Source organism: Micrasema longulum, unplaced genomic scaffold (assembly GCF_059751315.1).
Source record: "Micrasema longulum isolate JH-2025_06_02 unplaced genomic scaffold, ASM5975131v1 h1tg000420l, whole genome shotgun sequence".
NCBI classification, from domain to species: domain Eukaryota; kingdom Metazoa; phylum Arthropoda; class Insecta; order Trichoptera; family Brachycentridae; genus Micrasema; species Micrasema longulum.
In genome coordinates this window covers 11491-34155 of record NW_028277620.1, presented here as the reverse complement: position 1 = coordinate 34155, position 22665 = coordinate 11491, and the positions used below count along the sequence as shown (strand labels likewise).

At 33.0% G+C, this 22665-nt stretch overlaps 2 protein-coding genes across 2 annotated transcripts; one reads left to right on the top strand and one right to left on the bottom strand.

Annotated features, from left to right (window-relative positions):
- Positions 1-332: 332 nt before the first annotated feature.
- Positions 333-11602, top strand: LOC148281676 (uncharacterized). Its single transcript, XM_088226291.1, has 4 exons — positions 333-627; positions 4170-4255; positions 6563-6710; positions 11185-11602. The coding sequence occupies exons 1-4, from the start codon at positions 520-522 to the stop codon at positions 11518-11520; spliced, it is 678 nt and encodes a 225-aa protein (XP_088082417.1). The 5' UTR covers positions 333-519; the 3' UTR covers positions 11521-11602.
- Positions 11603-19410: 7808 nt separating this feature from the next.
- Positions 19411-21993, bottom strand: LOC148281675 (androgen-dependent TFPI-regulating protein-like; the record flags this gene model as incomplete). Its single annotated transcript, XM_088226324.1, has 2 exons — positions 19411-19638; positions 21835-21993. Coding segments are annotated over 2 exons (387 nt in total), but the record flags the coding sequence as incomplete, so codon positions are not given.
- Positions 21994-22665: the final 672 nt, after the last annotated feature.

The window sequence follows — 22665 nt, the reverse complement described above, 5'->3', positions numbered from 1 at the left end:
TTCTACGCTCCTTTTGGACTATTCTTAATTTTATGGTTTGTATTTATTTTTTTATATATGTTATGAATCATTGAATTTGATTGCAATGGTATTATTTTATCACTGCCACACAATGAGCTTTACGATTCCTAGCGTATTATGAAGTCAGAATATGAAAATGTCCAATTTATTCATCTGAATATTATACCAACGCAACGTCTAGTTCTTTGACGGGCCTGCGAATTATATCAATTTGTATTCCGCAAAGATGGCGAGGTGTCGTTCGGAATAAAATAACAGAGCTGGTCATCTTCGAAAAATACTCCCAGCATAACTGATGCCTTAGAATTTGCGATATAAAGATTTTGCTTCTCGATTCCATCGCATACAATTTTAGACCCGCGTCGGTTTTGCTTGACAGCTCAAAATTTTTGAAAATCCTCTTCATCTTTTAATTAAATTGTGGCTGTTGAGTTGTGGAATTAACAAGATCAGTGTGTTTTATTAGTGCTGTACCGTAAGACTTTTAAGAGCATTTTTATGCTATTCAAAATGGCGAGTGATACGGCGATTTTTTGCTTGTGTTTTGCATTTTTCGTGATGTTTTCTACGGCTGAAGGATCTATCAATCGAGGGCCGCGAATGAGGGTGAATATTTTATTGTTATTCTGCCGTCATAAGCAATGAGGCAGTAACACATTGTAATAAAACACTGTTTATTCCATTTTATAACTCAAAATCATCTTCCCCTTCTTCCCTTAATGTAATGTTTCATAATAAATATTGTAATCTTGACATTATGTTATAACTGCGAAAATATGAAGTCTGAAAGGTGCATCAAATACCTGGGAGTAATCATTGACTATCAACTTGAATGGAGTAATCATCTTGAATAAATTATTAAAAAACTGAGATATTTAACCCATGTGTGCTAACGGTAAAGTATTTACACCCAGCTAAATACTATTAAAATGGTATATTATGCACTTGTACAGTCATCGCTTTCCTATGGAAAAATTGGATGGGGTGAGCTTTTAACAACCACATTCAACCATTGGAAACTGTTCAAAAATGTATCATAAAAATAATGCTTCCCAAAAATCGCACTTTTCACTCTTTCCAATTGTTTCAAGAAGCAAAACTTTTGGAAATAAGACAAATATATTGTCATCAATATTTAAAATATATATTTAAGAACCAAAATGTATTTACAAGTAATTCAAATAGATCGAGTCAAAGAAGGAATCGTGTGTTAGAAATACCGCATTGCAAAACGAGGCTAGCACAGAGACATGTATATTTTATAGGCCCAAAATTTTTTATTATTTTTTTTACTGATCCCAAACGTTAAAAAATTTCCTTCTTTTAAAAAACACGCACTATCATGGATTCGAACTTAAGATATGATTTTTTTTTCATGATATATTTTGTTGTAAGGAATATTTTTGTTTTTTTTAATTTTTTATTTCCTTTTTTAATTACTTTAAAATAAAAAAGTACCTTCTTATCTTTTACGGAATATTTTCTTTTCTCTTTCTTATATTATACAAAAATATTCTACCTGTCTATTTATTATAGGAGAAAAAAATTCATGCACATTTCTTGTATACACACGAGTAGGCCGTGCCTTTAAGGGATTTTTTGTTAACTATTTTTACTGCTATGTAATTATCCATAATTTTTCAATACTCTCAAAAGTGGCCACTTGACAAACCAGCCATTGACAGTTCATAAGCCCTGTAGATGCCTAGACTTCTATATTACCTTCTCTAAAATGTTCTTCATCTTTGTTGTAATATGTTAATATAAACAGCTCCCCAGGGAGTTGAATTCAGTATTGTCTACAAAAATTTGGACAAACTGAAATTATTATTGATAGTCTTGATATATTTAACACTCCATACAATATGTTCAGAAGAGAACTAATAGGCTTGATTCAGAGTAACAGAGAATAGACGTTTTGTCTCTTTTCTTGCTCTGTATTCAAAATTAATTTAATTATGAAATCAAATGCTAATTTCCACTCCTACTTTCCTTCAATCGTCCTTTACCACTCCTTATTAATTTCCTTCTTTTCCTTCCCACTATCTCCTTGTTTTGTCCATATTTATCTTATTTTAATATATAGTATATTTATATAACTTTAAGCCGTCGTCGCTTTATTACAGTATAATTTAGGGAATACATATAATTGGATAGCAGGCCCTACTATGTATACATTTAATATAGTTTTTTAAATATTAATTTAACCTGCACATCTGTTTGTATTCGAAATAAATAAAATAAAATAAATAAAATTCACCATTCTGCCTAGATTAATTTGTTAGATTAGAGCCTTTTTGTTAGATATTGAATGAGGACTAAAAGATATATATTTTTTAAATAATCTTACATAAAAATGGCGAAATCACCAAAAGTGTGACTTGCGCCCTTTTAGGTCTACAAAATAAAAAACAAGTCAATAAATATATCGCCTCATATTTAACTCATTTTGTGATTATCGAAACAAAACTGCCTTTTTGCGTATGACAGGAGTATTATAGGAAAATCTAATTATTGAGTTTTTAACAAGTTTCAATGATTTTTAAGTCTGGCGGACCACATAGTCTAATATGTGCATTTTTGCAGAAAACAGCTAGCCCTTGTAAAACTCTAGTGTATCTTGTGTCATTATGTATTACATGTTATTTATATATATATGTTTACATTAGGGTACTTAATTGTAAAGAATCAATTGACTTAACAATACTCGCTTACAGATTCAAAAACTATTATTTCTCAAATGAAAGACATAACCCCAACAATACATCACATACAAATAATATAACCACTAGATCCTCAACACAAAGACAACTTAAACAAATACAAACTAATACCACTTTCGGACAAAGGGATTTTGAGTATTACGTAATTAGGAATTTATAACATACTTCCACTGTCTATTAAAACAATTAGTAACGAGAAAATGTTCAAAAAGGCTATAAAAATGAATGGTTAAAGCTAGGAAGAAGTATTAAGTATTATTATTGTAACTTTCGTGTTAAGACACACAAAATAAATTCGTAATCTCTTTCTCGCACATAACGAGTGCGTATATTGTCACCTCCCTTAGACTGTCGTAAGTCAAATTGATGTATTTTAAAGAATACTAGCCCCTATGAAAAAGTATTGAAAGACTAAATTGCATTAATGAAAGCTGCAAGATTTTACTGTAATCGCACGTGTAATTTTTCGAACGAGATTCTAAAGTTTTAGGTTAAAGACGTATTTGAATTAGTGATTTTAAAGTGAGTAGAGTAATCTCGTGTAATCTAGTAGTAATAATTTTGGCCAATAGAGGCGCAACTGGTCGCTGTATGGAATAAAGGAATATATAAATTTAGTTACCCAAGAAAAGTAATATATTTTTTGGTGATGTGTTTTTTCCTAATAATACTACAGTATTATAAAACATTACTTACGATGTCAAAAAAATATGGTAAGCTGCATATAATCGATTATAAGGAGCATTCGCCCCTGGTATATAGTGAATATAATTAATGAAAATGTATACATGAAACAGTTAATATAAAGTTAGGATATTAAGTGTATAATAGTGATAAATAATGTTAGAATAAGTATAGATGTAAATATTGTGTTGTAAATATATATTAGACTATGTTAATCATAGAACTAAATAAAATAAATAATAAAAAAAAATCTATTGTGCTTTTTAAAAAAAACAACATGTTTTTGTAATAACCTAATCATACATGGAAGACAGCAGTATATAAAACTGACAATATTATTTCATTTGATTATTTTTAGAATGTGTATTTATTCATTGAAACTTTACTATCTCTTTGTGTTATGTTTATTCATATATGTATTGACTTTTGATAAGTGTCTAAATTATACCTACATTGAAGAAAAATTAAATAATAAATATGTGTACATTGTAATTGGCAGTTATGCCGTTTTGTACATTAAATAAAATAAATAATCCAGGGAAAAAAACGGGAATACGGTAAACCAATGTACCATTAAAATCATGTACCATTCTCCCTATCTTTTATCTCACGGTATGCGTGATGAAAATATGCATGAATATAGAGAAAACAAGAACTGTTACGGGTATGAATTTATATTTTATCTGCCTACCCCGACGGAAACAGCGAGATGTTATTCTTATTTGTTATGTATGTTTTAAGGTAATGATAAAGCAATCTCAAGCCGATACGCTAATGCTCCCCAGCAACGCGACATCAATCCGAGAAGATATTAGTGATAATTTCAGGTGAGAAAAAAACAGTTAAAATTGTTAGTAGCCGTAAGTACGTCTCTATTTTTTTATGCTTATGCTGGTAGTCGGCAATGAACATAATTTTCACGTGTGGCATTTTAAAATTCAGTATCCGTGCCCAGGCGGGTGAATTATACAGTTTTGTGTGTGAAATAATCATAATGATGATCTTAATAATGTATCACTGTGGCTAAAAATTAATAAATTAAAATTAAATGTTAACAAAACTAAATATATGAATATAGGAAACAAAAGAATAGAAATTACACCATCAATTGTAATAGAAAATGAAAAACTTAATGAAGTCACTGAAATTAAAATTTAGGTGTAATGTTGGATTCAAAACTTACATTTCACCAAAACGCTAAGATCGTGATAAATAAGATTGCAAAAAAAATATCAATTTTGGGAAGGATCAGAAGATTTATTGATAAGGACTCTTGCAAAACTATTTACAAAGCAATTATTGAACCACACGTTAACTACTGTAGTAGCATTTTATTTTTATCAAACAAAGAAAACATAGATAAACTAACTGTATTACAAAATAAAGCCTTTAGAATCATTTTGAAAAAAAACAGATACACGAGGGTAAAGTCGATGGTAAATGAAATGAAATTATTAACATATAAACAAAGAATATTTTACAATACAAAGATATTTGTTCAAAAAATTATAAACTCTAATAAAAAAAACAGAATTTTGGAAAAAAATTGATCAGAACTAGCATGAACACGATCACAATACTAGAGAAAAGAACAAAATTAGACTTCCATTTAGGAAAAAGGCAAAGTCACAAAATTCCATTTTATTTAAAGCAATTAAAAAGTATTACGAAATGGAAAAAAATATTTATGAAGAAAAAAACATATCAAAATTAAAAATAATGGTCAAGACATATGTGATAAACAATTTATAAATTAAATATATTTGCAATGTTATTATTAGAACACACATAACAATATGTATGATATGTGTGCCCTACTTTAAGATTTAAATTAAAAAAAAAGAATAGAACCGAAACCCTGGACGAGTGTTTTCGACTCGATTACCACCCTCGGGTATAAATCCTGAAAAGGGAAATCCAGTGAAGATAATTCCGCCTCGTTGTGGCGCTTACAACAACAATGCTTGAAGTCCCAGCTTCGATTCTTGGCAGGATGAATGAGAAATATTTTGAACTTTCATATTTCTTCAACGCGTCCATCTGTTCATTTTAGTGAAGTTAAAGAGCTGAAACCTTTATTATTGTGAAGAGATTCATCTGATGGAATTATTTTACATACTAGGCTACGCCTGAAAACAATTTTCCATTTTTTAAACTTCTTCTTGGACCAGTTGGTTTTATTACAATATTTTGAGTTTGTCCAAATGTTTGTAGACAAAAAACTGGATTTCACCCCCTATGGAGTCATTAAGATTAACAAATTACAACCGGGATGGAGAACATTTATGAAAACGGATTACACAATATTATTTTTGGTATGTGTATATATATTTACATATTTATACACACACAATTCTGGGTTTTATCCCAAGGGGGAGTAGGTATATTATTATTTATATCACTACAGAGATGGGTAGAATTTTTGTTTCAAGATTATGGATATTCGAGCGTTTACAGGGCTTATGACCTGTCATAGGTTGGGTTCAAGTGGCCACTTTTATGTAGAATTCTACAACATTCCCCATTAATTTAACTCGGATAGAATCTTAGCTACATAAATAAAGTAATTTGCTTTAATACTTAACCTCAATATCAAATACATAGATGGCGCTCCAAACGCGCTAGCGAAAGCTTTCCTTGTTTCATGACATATATACAAAAACCAAAAATGTCACCGATATGGATATTCGCTAATAAGCGGAATAGGGAATGTTGTAGAATTCTACATAAAAGTGGCCACTTGAACCCAACCTATGACAGGTCATAAGTCCTGTAAACGCTCGAATATCCATAATCTTGAAACAAAAATTCTACCCATCTCTGTAGTGATATAAATAATGAAAACGGATTATGTAAGTCTAGGCATTTACAGGGCTTATAATCTGTCAGCTGGTTTAAGTGGCCACTTTACACACTGTGTAACATTAACTTAAAACAGCTAATGACAGGTCATAAGCCCTGTGAATGCCTAGACTTCCATATTCCCTTCTCTTAAATGTTCTCCATCCCTGTTCTAATTTGTTAAATTATGGGTATGTTTTCGTGTCACTATTTCTAAAAATATTTTACTCCATAGGGCGCGTCTATGTATTAATATGTCAATGTCCTCATGCCTTCGTTTTGGATGATTTCAGCTGTGAAAACAAGACTTATGGATACTATGCTGACGTGGACAATGAGTGTCAAGTCTTCCACGTGTGTCTCCCAGTGACGTATGCCGACGGGAAAAATCAGACATTTAGATGGAGTTTTATATGTCCAGAGAGCACGCTGTTTAACCAGGTAATTGACCCTTCCCTTGCTGTGCCAAAAACATCCGCGCGTCACGGTGCTGTGCAGTCAACACACATGAAAAAGATGAGAGATTTTAAATCGTAAAAATGGAAAAGGTACCTACGAGTACTCATTACATGATTGTCGTTTGGGCGTTCAAGCTATAACGGATACTTGGTCGGTAAATCCATTAATTATTCCATTAATATTCAGAGTAAAATTAAGCATATTATTATTTATATCACTACAGAGATGGGTAGAATTTTTGTTTCAAGATTATGGATATTCGAGCGTTTACAGGGCTTATGACCTGTCATAGGTTGGGTTCAAGTGGCCACTTTTATGTAGAATTCTACAACATTCCCCATTCCGCTTATTAGCGAATATCCATATCAGTGATATTTTTTGGTTTTTGTATATATGTCATGAAACAAGGAAAGCTTTCGCTAGCGCGTTTGGAGCGCCATCTATGTATTTGATATTGAGGTTAATCTTGAAACAAAAATTCTACCCATCTCTGTAGTGATATAAATAATAATATACCTACTCCCCCTTGGGATAAAACCCAGAATTGTGTGTGTATAAATATGTAAATATATATACACATACCAAAAAATAATATTGTGTAAAATTAAGCATCTAAAAATAAGAGGGATGATCATTCAAATATACTGGATAAGAGGACATGCTGGTATCGTAGGAAATAAGAGAGCGGGTGAACGAGCAAGAGCGCAACTTGTAAAAGAACGGCACCTTTCTTCTCAGAATTTCCCCTTAGCTTTGCTAAACGTTGGGAGGATCATTGCCGCGCTTCTTCTACAGGTAAAATCACCAAAATGTTATTCCCAACGCTGGCTGATGCAGCAAACATCCGTCATCATCACCTAGTACTTTCGAAACGACTTAAATTTTAACCGCACACAGAGCTAAGAGAAGTTACCTATATAGGTTTAAATGAAGGAATGATGACTATTGTCCATGCGACGATATTTCATCACAGAGTATCGAACATCTGTTATTTCAGTGCCCATTTTTCAGTTTGCAACGCCATAAAAAAAAAAATTGTTAATAGACTGTTAAACTAAATCAATTTTTTTTTTTAAATTTTTATATATCGTATTATCGGCGCTGCGATTTTTTTAAAGTTTTGTATTTCTGAAATAACTCCGCGTGTTACATCAGAGGTTCATTTCCGCTTATTCTCATTCGGTTCTTCCCATTGGTCCAGAAGCGACCAGACCGGAAATCTTCCATAGCTCTCAGATCATAGGTTGATTCACATGAACCAGTGACGGCATTTAAAGTAGTGCGTTTTTATCAAAATATTTATTATTATTTTTTCTGTACATTTTCAAGAAACTTTGCAGTACAATTTAATGCTATAATTTTTACCCCGCGTAAGAAAACATTTTTTGTATCCAATTTTCCGTAGGGCTGAAGTTCCTCATTCAACCTAATTAAGTGTTTTGGGTAATGCTTAAAGTCACAATAATGTTCTAAATGAAAATCATCATGTTTGATTTCACGTGTTCATATTTTTTAGAATTTAATCATTAGTGTGGCCATATATGACGCAAAAATTATCAGCATGGAAAAATAAATATCCCCAAATTAACCACTCCCCAGTGCCTCGATTATGAACGCTATCTTCATCTGTATATATCGAGACGGTATACTTTACTTCTGTACTATACAGATACAGATCTTACCTCGGCATGTTCTACCTACTTGTCATATCGACATCATATGATCGAAACAAGCCAATGGAATGACCGCAAAGTCCGCGTTCCTTACGTCATTGACATTTAAAATAGTTCTCATTTCTATTTTAAATAGGCTTCTTTAATTAAAAATGCTCACTTCAAAGCGATTATAAACTCCAATAAATCCCAATTCAAGCAAAAAAGCTCGGTTGAACATGAATTTTGCATGACTTTTGGAAATCACCTAGACGGTACGCTTAACGATCGTCTGTATGCATCTACCGATTTGTACCGATCGACTACAAAGCCGTCTCCTTTAACGTCTCGATACATACACTCGGAAAGATAGTAAAACAGATGGTAAAAATATAATAACTAAATTATTTTGAGTGGTAACTTTCTGATGCATATAATCTGTGTCTGACGACTAGATACTCTTATTTGTTAATAAGAGGAACCTAGCGACATTATTTCCACATCTAGGAGTTCGTTTTATTGAAGTGACAGTTATGTCGGAATTTAATTTTACTTCAAAACTTACTTATTTCTCACTCATATTTTTAATAGGCTTTTAAGAAAAAAAGTGCCAACCTCAAAACGATAATTTTTTTTAATAAATCATAATTAAAAGGGGGGGGGGGTTGGTAGTATATCTTTATAATCGCTAGAGAGAATTTATCTTCAACTATACCGTCAAGGTGAAGGTATGACGTCTTTATCTTCCCATCACAATCGAGGCCCTGGGATAGAGAAGATTCATAAGAGAGAGAGAGAGAAATAAATATTTCATATTAATCATGTCGGGAATCAAACCCGAGACCTCTTGCATGGTAAGCAAACGCGCTGACTATTACATCACGAGACCAAAAATCTATCAAGGTCTCTCTGTAATTATAAGTATTTTATTTATTTATTTTATTTATTTGGATAACCAACAGCTATATTATATCATATTTATATAACAAAACAAATAACAAATAAGCCAATTACAGGTTTTCACAAGTAGCATCACAGTAAGTTAAAAAAGATTCTCGAACATAAAATGAATAGTAATTAAATGTAAATTTAAAAGAAAAGAAAAAAAATACTACGAGTTATTTTGAAAGCAAACGCCGCACGTTATTAAGATTATTTTCAAATAAATCTATGTTAAATGATTTATTTAGTACATTAAAATTATTAAAAGTTCGCCATAAATATGAATTTTGCCTATAATTAGATGAAACAAGAGGTATGTGAAGAAGAGGGTTATTTCTTAAAACTTTGGAAGGAACATTGATATAAAGTTTGCAAAGTAGTTCAGGACAGTCAATTGAACCAGAGGCAATTTTAAGTAAATAAATTATATCCGCTATTTCACGACGCTTTTGCAGAGGCAGTAGGTGATGTTTTTTACATATATGAATATACTGGTCAGATTTAAACTCAAGTTTCAACCGGAAACACATGAACTTTACGAATTTTTTTTGAATATTTTCAATGCGTGATATCTGCACATTGTACATAGGATTCCATATTTGTGATGCATATTCTAAGTTGCTTCGCACTAATGTACAGTAAAGGATTTTAAGTGTCTTTGCCATAGTGAACGACGTAGAGCTACGCATAAGAAAGCCAAGCGCACGCGATGACTTTTTTATGATGCTGTCAACATGGGCGTCAAAAAGTAATTTACTATCATGGAAGACACCTAGATCCTTTACACATAATGAGCGTTGGAGGTTTTGACCCTTAAGCACATAGTTAGTACGTAAAAATTTTACTTTGCGACTAAATGTAATAACTGAACACTTAGAAGGATTAAGGTCCAAGCAGTTGGAGTTGCAGTAACCCTCTAGACGGTCGAGATCTGACTGCAGATCAAAAACGTCAGCTGGGGTCTTGATTGTTGCAAAAATTTTCATGTCGTCAGCAAAACAAAGCAAATTGGTTTCACTATACCTTTGTTTAATCCCATTTATTTATTTATACGTTTACATTGTTTGTATTCTTTTTTTTATACAGAATAATGTTCCCTCACTGGGGTGTCCCGTGCCTAAGGGAAACATTTTACAAAATGAGAAACATGCCTTAAATTAGCTGTTTAACAAACAAAAAAACAAAAATACGTAATGAATCCAATTAACCTAATTATCATTAACATTATAAACAATATAAACTAAAATAATCATAAAAAATATAACCAATTTATATACACAATAGAACAAATTTCATAAATTGTACACACATTTTACCTATTTGGCTTGATCCACTCATCGATCCGTGCGCAACCCACCTCCACTATCCATTTCTTAATAGCAATTTTATATTGTGAGAACTTACTAATTGTCCTTATGGATAATGGAAGTAGATTGTACACTTTAACCGAGCAGTAGGCCAATCCTCTTTGATAGAAGGTTGTATTTTTTTTTGCAGCATCAGGGTGGAGTATCCAGTAACTCTTGTATTTGTAACAGAAGGTAGAAAATAATGTTTACGTGCGTATAGTAACAAAGCTTGTACATAAAGTTGTTTTATAGATTTTACATTAAGATTTTTTTTAGTTCTGATGGGACTCTTAAGATAATTTTTATTAAAGCTTTTTTGCAATTATTATTTGCTTGATCAGTGTGTCATTTGCACATCCCCATCCAATTATTCCATATTCCAAAACCGATTGAGTTATTGCGTAATATATTTTTACGAGTTCTTTTAGGCTAATCACTAAAATTAAATACTATTATCTATTCTTGCGTGTAAATCGCCCATTAAAATTCATGTATACAATATTTTGATTTCAGGAGAACTTCGTGTGTGTGAGAGAAGAAGACATGACCATTAGCTGCGAAGACTCGGAAAACTTTTACGGACTGAACGACAACTTCGGCGACAAGAACGAACTCGAAGAGGAAGAGGTCACGGAGATGAACGGAACGGACCAAATGAGTGATGGAGAAAACCAGAATATGGCAGGCGACGACTTGATGAACGATCAGGGCGGCGCTGCATCCCAAGAAAACAAGAAAAAAGACGAAATGATGCAGTCGGAAGACGAAATGCAGACGATTGATAACAATCGAAGAAGAAAACCCGAAGAAAACAAACGACGAAAACAAAACGATAGAAGATATGACTAGACACCTTTTATGCTAAGCACTTTAATGACTTTTTAAATGTATTAATAATATCTTTCACTTTATAAATATTTTTTTCAATGCATTGAAGTTTTTTTCATTGTGTTAATGATTGTTTCCACTAGTATGACCCATTTGAAACGTATTAATTTATTTATGCTTTATTGAGTCATAGCTTAATGAATGACAGCTGTCAAACTAATGTCATTAGTGATGGGAAATTACTGATCACTGATCAAATCGATTTTATCAGTTTTTTCATGTAATCATGAAACTCTGTTTCCGAAAATTGATATAAAAACGTAAAAACAAACCTATTATAATGTGTTTAACACAATTATTCTCCAAAAAAAAAGACATTTATACTTTTTTCATGAACAACATCAAATCACGTCTGAAGAAACATCTCCTTTCTCTTCCTTAATCTCTCCTCCTTTCCTTTTTCCTCTTTTTTCCTTTTTCCCATTGGGTAATAGTTTTGTGTGACAACCTTGTCCGCGCTATTGCTTCCTTGTACAAAGATAGTGTAGCGTGTGTAAGGGTAAATGGGTCATTAACTTCCTGGTTTGACATCCCTAAAGGAGTCAAACAGGGATGTGTAATGTCACCGTGGTTATTCAACATATACATGGATAAATGTATGAGAGAATTGAAAAGTATGGATGTGGGAGCGAAAATGAGTAATCTTACTGTCAGTTGCCTTCTGTACGCCGATGACGCAGTCCTCCTAGCTGACAGCGAAGAGGAACTGCAATCCTCGGTTACAAAGGTTTACGAAGTGTGCAAGGATTGTGCAAATTTGCTAATGAATGTGCAAAAGTCGAACGTCATGGTCTTTGAAAGAAATGTAACTATGACTGAATGTAAGATTGTAGTAAATGGAGATAGTTTGAAACAGGTCGAAGAATTTGTATATCTGGGTAGTATGTTACTATACTAGAGATGGAAATATGGACAAGGATATTGAAAGGAGGGTTAGTGCCGGTAACAGAGTTAATGGTGCCTTAAAGTCTGTCGTAGCAAATAAGTGTCTATCGCAAGAGGCTAAATTAGCAGTTCATAATGGAGTTCTGGTACCAACCCTAATGTATGGAAGCGAAGCATGGAGTTGGAAGAAAAGGGACGAAAGTAGACTGAATGCTGTTGAAATGCGATCCCTCAGGCGAATGTGCGGAAAAACAATGTATGATAGGTGCCCTAATGTCGAAATTAGAGCAGAATGCAAGGCTGAGTTAAGCATTATCGACAAAATTAAGAAAGGTCTTTTGCGATGGTTCGGTCATGTGGAGCGAATGAATGATGAAAGAACGGCTAAAAAGATTTATGATGCGAATGTGTCTCATTGTAGAAGTCGAGGAAGGCCGAGAAAGACATGGCATGATCAAGTACAACAAATTCTTGAAAGTGGTCATGTGAAAAGTCGGAATAATCGACGTGCGTGCATGAGAAGATGTATGAATGTGAAGGAAGCAAAGGAAGTGTGCCAGGACAGAGTGGTGTGGCGTTCTATCCTCTCTGCCTACCCCTCTGGGGAAATGGCGTGATGGTTAGTTAGTTAGTTAGTTAGTAATAGTTTTGATTTAAGGTAATTTATAAACAAATACGTTTATTTCTATTTTTATATATCTTTAGCTTTTTCATATTTTTTATTATTTTATTGGTTGGTTGGAAGAAATTGCCAACGGAGTCCTGGTCCCGTCCCTGATGTATGGGAGCGAAGTATGGACTTGGAAAAACAGGGATGAAAGTAGGCTGAATGCTGTCGAAATGCGATCTCTCGGGCGAATGTGTGGTAAAACTATGCACGATATATGCACAAATGTTGAGATTCGTACACTATGTAAGGCTGAGACAAGCATTATCGACAAAATCAAGAAAGGAGCTCTGCGCTGGTTTGGACATGTAGAACGAATGGACAGCGAGAGAACGGCTAAGAATATTTACAATGCGAATGTTGATGGATGCAGAAATAGAGGAAGACGGAGAAAGACATGGCATGACCAAATCCAACAAATACTTAAAGATGGACATGTCAAAAGTCGGAATAATCGGCGCGCGTGCATGAGAAGATGTATGAATGTAGAGGAAGCGAGATCTGTATGCAATAGAGGCGGCCTCCGTGGTGTAGTGGTCAAGACGCTTGACTCACGCACGGAAGGTTCCGTGTTCGATTCCCGGTGAGAACACTAAAATTAAAATGTATTTTTTCTCAAGCCTGGGTGCTCTGTGATGTAATTCACCACTGTAATTAGGCCTCCTGGCCTGTTGTGGTGCAAAAAAAAAAATGTTAAAAAAAATTACCAATGTAAATGCAAAGATAGAGTGTTGTGGCGTTCTATCCTCTCTGCCTACCCTTAAGGGGAAACGGCGTGATGGTTTGTTTGTTTGTTTGTTTGTTTGTTTGTTATATTTAATTTGTTGCTTTGCTGTGAGCAACCCAATTTCTTTGTGCATTATTTCTACATTAGAATAGATATTTCTTTTGAGTATAATTCTCATCGCCTTATTTTGAAGAATTCGTATTTTCAAATTTCTCCTTCATTACATAAAAAAATAATAGAATGGTCAAAATCCACAGGACACTGTAGTAAAATTAGGGAGGATTGATGTAGAAGTATGCAATATAAAAAGTTGTCTTCTCGAAGAATTCAATGGTATATTTTTCATAACTTCCATCCACTACTTCCACAAACTTCCACATCCTCTCTTTCCCGCCTGTTGACAAGCCTCTAAAATAGAGGCTTTGCGGTAAACCGAAACAAATTCCTCGACCACATAACCGAGTATCGCACGCAACTACACTAGCTCAGTATCAGGCATAGAAGAAACATTCACATTTTATCACTTCTTCACAGTATTTTAAATAATCCCACTTCACCTGTTTATCTGAGAGAGAAGATAGAACGCCATGTCACTCTGTCTTTGCATACGGACCTCGCTTTCTCTACATTCGCACATCTTCTCATGAATGCGCGCCGATTATTCCTACTCTTGACATGTCCATCTTCAAGTATTTGATGGACTTGATCGTGCCATGTCTCTCTCGGTCTTCCTCGTTTTCTGCATCCATCAGCATTCGCATCGAAGATCTCTTTAGCCATTCTTTCGCTGTCCATTCGCTCTACATGTCCAAACTAACGCAGCACCACTTTCTTGATTCTGTCGATAATGCATGTCTCAGCCTTACATAGATCACGGATCTTGACATTTGTGCAGCTATCATACATCGTTTTACCACACATTCACCAAAGGGTTTGCTTTTTGATAGCATTTAACCTACTTTCATAATTATTTTCCCAATTCCATACATTAGAGTTGGCACTAGAACTCTATCGTGAACTGCTAGTTTTGCCTCCTGCAATAAACATTTGTTTATTAACGGCTTATTAATAGAAAGCCTGGTAAAAAATTAAATACCCTGGCAATACTAACAAAACGTCCGCCTTGTTTTATTTAACAATCTGACAGACTGTAAAATAATCGCATTCTTAAACAATATTATAAAAATTTGCTACTTACACACGGAATGTGATCTTACCCTATTCCCTTTTAATCTCAACAGTATTTTGAAACTTGAAAACGACACAGCATGGCGTAATTGAATTTAAATCGCCAGTTGCGTACTAACCAACGTCTACCCAGTAACGAAATGCCGAACACTCTTCTAGTGGAACATAAGGCCGGCTTCTCCTGAAGAGTTTTGAGTGGTTTCCTCTCCACGTGAGCGAATGCTGAAAAGTTCCTGATTGGCCCACTTAAGCATATCCTTCCTTTTCCCAACAGTTTTTGTGGAAAAATGTATTTGCGGAAAAGTCAATTTGTTAAATTATAAAGCAAGGTAAATAATAACGCAACTCCTATTTAACTAACTAACTAACTAACCATCACGCCATTTCCCCAGGGGGGTAGGCAGAGAGGATAGAACGCCACACCACTCTGTCCTGGCACACTTCCTTTGCTTCCTTCACATTCATACATCTTCTCATGCACGCACGTCGATTATTCCGACTTTTCACATGACCACTTTCAAGAATTTGTTGTACTTGATCATGCCATGTCTTTCTCGGCCTTCCTCGACTTCTACAACCAGACACATTCGCATCATAAATCTTTTTAGCCGTTCTTTCATCATTCATTCGCTCCACATGACCGAACCATCGCAAAAGACCTTTCTTAATTTTGTCGATAATGCTTAACTCAGCCTTGCATTCTGCTCTAATTTCGACATTAGGGCACCTATCATACATTGTTTTTCCGCACATTCGCCTGAGGGATCGCATTTCAACAGCATTCAGTCTACTATTTAAATATATATATATAAAAAACCAATACTACTCATTTATGAAATGTTTTGTCAGCTTTATAGTTTGATGTGCGTACGCGGTTTCAGGGGCCTCATGCTCGACTCATTCGTCTGTAGAATCGTATACGAATTCCGTAATTCGACGAGTGACAGCATTCTCGAACCACCCATACGAATGCAGTCGATTGAAAACCAATCGACTTTATCTCGAGTGCCCCAAAGCACTCGACATTGGCAATCGAATGCGACATCGTTACTTCAGCTGTCCAACTTCCTTCTTGTAAAAAGCTCGGCATTTATGTTTGAATGACGAGCATGTATTTTTGTTGTATTCAACTTAAAATTTACAACACTGATCAATAATTTTTAACATGTTGGACCCTGACATAAAGACGTCTGTCAGTTACAATGTTTATAAGAAGAAGGTGAGCAAGTGGATTAGGGGTAGACCTTTTTATATCCTGTAATTATTTTCATGACTAAAAATTGTGTTGCTTTTAATTGAAAAAAATCTCTTATTGTTTTTATGTATATTTCATTTTTACTTTTTATGTTTATTCATTTACATATGTTTTTTTTTTCTTTTTAAAACTAGTATTTTAACCGTATCTTATTTTTAAAAAAAAATATAAATGGTATATTCTGTAATTTATTTTTGTTCTTCAATTTTTATTATTATCGGTATGTTTTCCAATTTATATTTTTGTTTAATTTCTTAATTACTCATTTTATATATTATAATGTGTATTTGTGGTTCAATTTTTATTATTATCGGTATGTTTTATAATTTATAATAATTGTGTCTCATTTATTTACTATTAATGGCATATTTTCTAATCTATTTTTTATGATTCAATTTTTATTATTATTACTTGCATGTTTTAATTTAAATTTATATTGATTTTTTATATTGTTATTATTATTCTTTGAATTTATTAAGCATCATTTAATGAAATTAAAAATAAAAAAAACACATGAATAAAATAAGGTCCTTCCTAAACACAGGAATTTCCTAGCTAGTCGGGACCTGAAACAAATAAACTCTGTACATTTTAAAACTGTGAAATACTAAATAAATAAATAAATAAATAAATATTATAATGATAACGTATCAACAAATGTGCAACAAACACAACTGTACTTATTTTTAATTCATTATTATCAAATGAAGTTTCACTAGAAACATGATTTAAACATTATTTTATCGCTCGTCGTATTTGAGATAATCGCTTGTTAATGTTTTTAAAATCCATTTAATGCATATAAAATATTTTTAATAACATGCAGATGTGTGTTATGTCAAAGGCAAATAATAATTATAAAAGTTGCAGTGTCTCAGTAAAACATTTTCTTATATTTTTTCATAATATTCCATCTACAAAATGTTCAACGGAAGAAGTCTGACAAGAAACAATAAAAGTTTACTTGTGGCTTGTGGCAGGAGACCATAGGCCATAGATAAATACGGATTTGATAGTGTTGCCACTTTCTCATTCGTCTTTGTAATTAAATTGTGGGAGGGTTTTCAAGATTAGCTTTATGACAAAGCAATTGAGATGCCCGATCGACTATTGTCGAGTGGGTGACAAAATGTTACATCTTTCCAGTACAAGGCTCCTGGACTAATGATTCTATGGCCATGGTATTTAAAACGGTTTCGGGTATGTGAAATAAGTACCTACTTTAAATCCCTCTACAATAATTTAAATAAAAAAATATAATATTTAAAGTAAATTAATATTTAATGCCTAGGTGTCCTAGGCTAGGGTATCATCTAATTTTGTCGCCTGTGGCATTAACTTCATTATTATTGCTGTTTCGAACTTCGCCATATGTGGAAGATTTTGACAGGTCGCCATTTTGTCGAGAGCTGTGAGCGCTATTTTTTCTGTACTGTTGAATCAGCTCTTCGGCATGCGCACCAATGAAAAACAGGACGTAGAGTGACGCAGCATTCAGCACTAAAAAGATGGCTCTTTCCGTCCAATCCCAGAGGTAGAAAATGTTGTAGATCCAGCGCCCTGTTACGAAGTAGGTCCCCAGGAATCTAAAAAATAATTTTTATTTTTTATTTATTTAATATTTTTTATGTCCCGACTTGTTAGAAAATTCCGTGTTAAGTCGGGACTCTTCGATATATAAATCAAAAATATTTATTTACATATTAAAATAATATACAAGTAATCAAAACAATAGGCAAAATAATCAAAACAATATTCAAAATAATAATAGAAAAATATAAATAGTAAAAATGTATACATGTCGAAAAATGGAATGCAGAAAAGTTATAAAATAATACGTATGATAACCAATTTCAACATTTTAAAACAATATACAAAACAATCAAAACAATATGTATATTGTAAAATAGTAATAGAAAAATATAAATAGTAAAAATTTATATAAGTCGAAAAATGGAATGCAGAAAAGTTATGTAATTATATAAATACGTATGACAACCGATATAAACATTTTTAAAAAATATACAAAATAATCAAAACCATATACAAAATTATAATAGAAAAATATAAATAATAAAAATTTATACATGTCGAAAAATGGAATGCAGAAAAGTATATACGTATATGGATAATAATGAAGACAGCAGCGATGTTATATATTTATTCCCGAAGCAATCTCATACAGTGGTCTCCACCCCTCGATACAATCCAATTATGAATCTTTATCTTAAATATCGACGTTGTTTTGGAGAACTTAACATGTTCATCCAAGACGTTGAACACTCTCGGAGCTATATATGAAAAGTGTCTCCGAGCAAACATCGTACGCGTTTTCGGTATTAAGAAGTTTAGGTTACGCGGAAACCTCGTGCGGGCATTCTGTTGGCAGTTGGGACCTCCTTCCTCAGTCGCCTGACCAGAAAATTGTCAATACATTCTTGATGCAGATTTGACGGATATCAAGAACTTTCAACAATTGAAATAATGGTTCAGATGGATGGGTCGGAGGGCACCGAAGCATAACTCTAAGAATAAGTTTTTGCGTCTTGATTAGGGGGTTCGTGACAACTGTCGAGCAACCTCCCCAGCCAATTATACCATAAGCAGCCACCGATTGGAAAAGCGGAAAGTAGACATTTTTAAGAGTGCTAACGTCCAGGATGTTTCTGAGTGAGCTGAAGACATGACACAGTTTTCTTAATCTAGATACCAGGGACTGCACCTGTGTCTCCCATCGCAAATTTCTGTCAATTACAATGCCTAGATATTTTATATTATCAACTGGTTTCAATAATTGGCACGAATTTCTCAAGTTTATATGAAGCTTTAAACTAGCTTCAGGTGGTGACCCATCTCTTATACTAAATGTAAGGTATTTTGTTTTATCCACATTCAGCGTTAGCAGATTGCCATCTAGCCAGTTTTTGACACTTCTCATACCACAATTCGTTTGAAACACAGAGTTCCAGTCCCTAGCCTCAAACTATGCCTAAAACTAAATTATATATGTTAACGTGTTGATTGTAATGATTGTTATGACGTTATGATGAAAGCGCCCATCTCTTTCCCAAAACTGTTCATGGAGTCCAGTATCATATTGTTTATTAACAAATTACAACAGGGATGGACTTACACAGAATAGTACGTGACGATCAGCCCGCCCAGCCAGAGCAGGCTGGTCCTCAGCTGATCCCGGGGTGAGCCCCTCTCCCCGAGGGCCAACTCCAACAGGAGAACCAGGACGATGTTGGAGTGGAAGGCGTGGTTGACGTATGACGGCATCACGAGGTCACACTCGCGCGGCATGACCAGCTCCCTGTCGTATAAGAACACCACCCAGAACAGCGTGGCCACAGACTAAAACACGACAATCATATTAGTAAATTATTTTTTATTTATTTATTTCTTTATGACAAAATACAAGGTTTTTAAACTTTACATATTACATCACATAACATATTTTATTTGTAAGAAATATTCCCAAACAGCAAAAGTGCTGGTATGAGGGGATATTATATATAATAACACAATAGTTTAAATAAAAAATTGATAAAATAACATCACATATCACTCGTCACACGGGCTGTAAGAACTGTTTTATTTAGGTGTTTTTTAAGTACGTACATGTTTTGTATATTTTTTAGATCATTAGAAAGTGAATTGAAATAATTGATTGCTGTATACAAAAAACTGTTTCTTTTTCTGTTGGTCCTAGGTTGTTCGCAAGTAAATTATTTGATGCTCTTGTATTTATTTTATGTCTGCTGTGGTTACAATTTAATTTAATATTTGTCTTTATTTTATTATTTTTCATCTTAAATATCATTATTATTTTTTCTGTGTAGATCAATTCCTCGAGATTGAGCATTTTTGTTATTTTATATAAATCTGTGGTTCTAGTATATTTATTAAAATTAAATGTTACTTTAAGTGTTCATTGTTCGTTCGTTGTTCATTCATTGTTCTTTGTATTGATTATTTGAACCACTAACTTAGTGGCTATTAATTATAATATATATATATCCTTGGTTAGAAGCCAATTAGAGTACAACTCTACTATATGGTCTCCTTTTTACAAAATTCATATAAATAATGTTTATTTTTTTTTTTATTAAGTTTTATTCATTTTAACAAGTAAATAACATACAAAATTGTATTTTTGTTCCCGCAAAGCCGAAGCTTGTCTGCAGGTTACATTACATTTTTTTTTTTTTTGAATTTATAAGTAAGTACATAGTTTAATAATAATTAAAGAATAAGATATATTTATACACTTAAGTTTCACTTGCTGTTTAATAATTTTTTGACTATTTTTTAAAATGAAATTAGGTTTTTTTCTTCACGATTTTCAGCTGGTATTAAATTGTACAGTTTTGGTACTACACTACCCATTGTTCTGTCACCATAGTAGTTTTTCTGTTGTGGTACCATCAGCTGCTGTGCCGATACTTGTCGGGTCATGATCTGGTGGTTTATTTTGGATTTAAAATTGCAATCGAGGAAGTGATCTGTCATTATCTTATATTGACACTGTTTGTTTGAAAGAGTACAATGAAAATTTTAAAGATTCATTAATTTAAAACTTCATATTCCTATAGAACAAATCAACTACATGTCGTTGTTAAACTTTTTGAATTTACCTACTCTGGAGGATTGCAGGAAAATAACTGACCTAATATTTTTATATGACACACTGATCAAGCAAATAATAATTGCATAAAAAGCTTTAATAAAAATTATCTTAAGAGTCCCAATCAGAACTAGCTCCCTCGGTATATTTGAAAATCGTAATTTAAAATCTACAAAACAACTTTATGTAAAAGCTTTGTTACTAAACATTATTCTCTACCTTCCGTTACAAATACAAGAGTTACTAGATACTCCACTCTGATGCTGTAAAAAAATAAAAAAATAAATACAACCTTCGGTCAAAGGGGATTGGCCTACTACTCGGTTAAAGTGTACAATCTACTTCCATTATCCATAAGTTGCTTGCAGACTGGCTGGATTTTCACCCTAGGGAGTTGTTCATATTTGAATTTGTTCCAACAGAGAGGGAAAACCTTTTCGAGAAGGGAATGTGGGAGTCTAGGCTCGGCCGGATGAATCTCACCCGCATGATAAAGGTTTCAGCTCTTTTACTTCACAAAAGTCAACAGATGGAAGGGTTGAGGAAATGTGGATGTTTAAACATAGGCAGAATGGTGAATGTTACACAGTGTGTAAAGTGGCCACTGAAACCAGCCAATGACAGGTCATAAGCCCTGAAAATGCCTAGACTCCCATATTCCCTTCTCGAAAATGTTTTCCCTCTCTGTTGGAACAAATTTAAATATGAACAACTCCCTAGTGAGAAAATCCAGCTAGTCTGCAAGCATTTCGACATGCTCAAAACATTGTGTTTATTATTGTTCGTTGTGATAGCTCAAATGCTTAGCGTGTTTTTAAGCGCGTCGATAGTCATATGTGATTGAGCTACTGGATTAATTTTCCAATTTCTTATGGTTACCATTCAATTTCTTGGTTAAAATAAAGAACGAAGTTTATTCTTACGATTGTGCACGGGAAGACGATAGCGCTGAACAGAAAATCTCTTGTGGATGCACATTTCTTCATAAAGTGGTGTCTTGGCCAAAGAAGTTCTATCAGCTCTGGCTTGATCTCTCCCACGTCACATAGCACAGCGCAAGTCAAAAATATTACTTGAAATACCTGCAAATATTACACTCATTATTTTTGTGATTATTACTAACGTTGGGTAATTTATATAGGTTCACTTTTAGTAGCACTGTTGTAATTAATTTATTTATTTATTATCCAAGTGACTTCCTTATTAATTATTTATTTATTGACGGACAGGTTGTATTTGACTTTTTAACTTGTTCTAACTATGTATTTAAAAAAAAAAAAATTATTACATTTTTTACTTTATTTTTTAATATGCTGTTTTTTTTTTCTTTCTTTAAATATGCTTTTTGCTATACAACATACATTTATTTTTTATTATGACTTTAAATATGTTTCATACTATGTATTCTGTTTTTATTTTGCATTTTACTGAGTTTCAAAATATTTTTATAGACATATTTATATATTTTCATGTTTTTTTTTTACTATGTTTTCACTGCATTTATTACTTTGTTTTTATAATTTTTTTTTTGCTACGTTTTTTTTACTACATTTTTTACTATGTTTTTACTACATTTTTACTATTTTTTTACTACAATTTTACTATGTTTTTACTACAATTTTACTATGTTTTTACTACATTTTTTACCATGTTTTTACTCCATTTTTTACTTTGTCCTGTATCTTTATAACTGTTTCTATAAATTGATTACTGTTTTTTATATTATTTGACTGTTTTAGAACGGGGTAAATAAC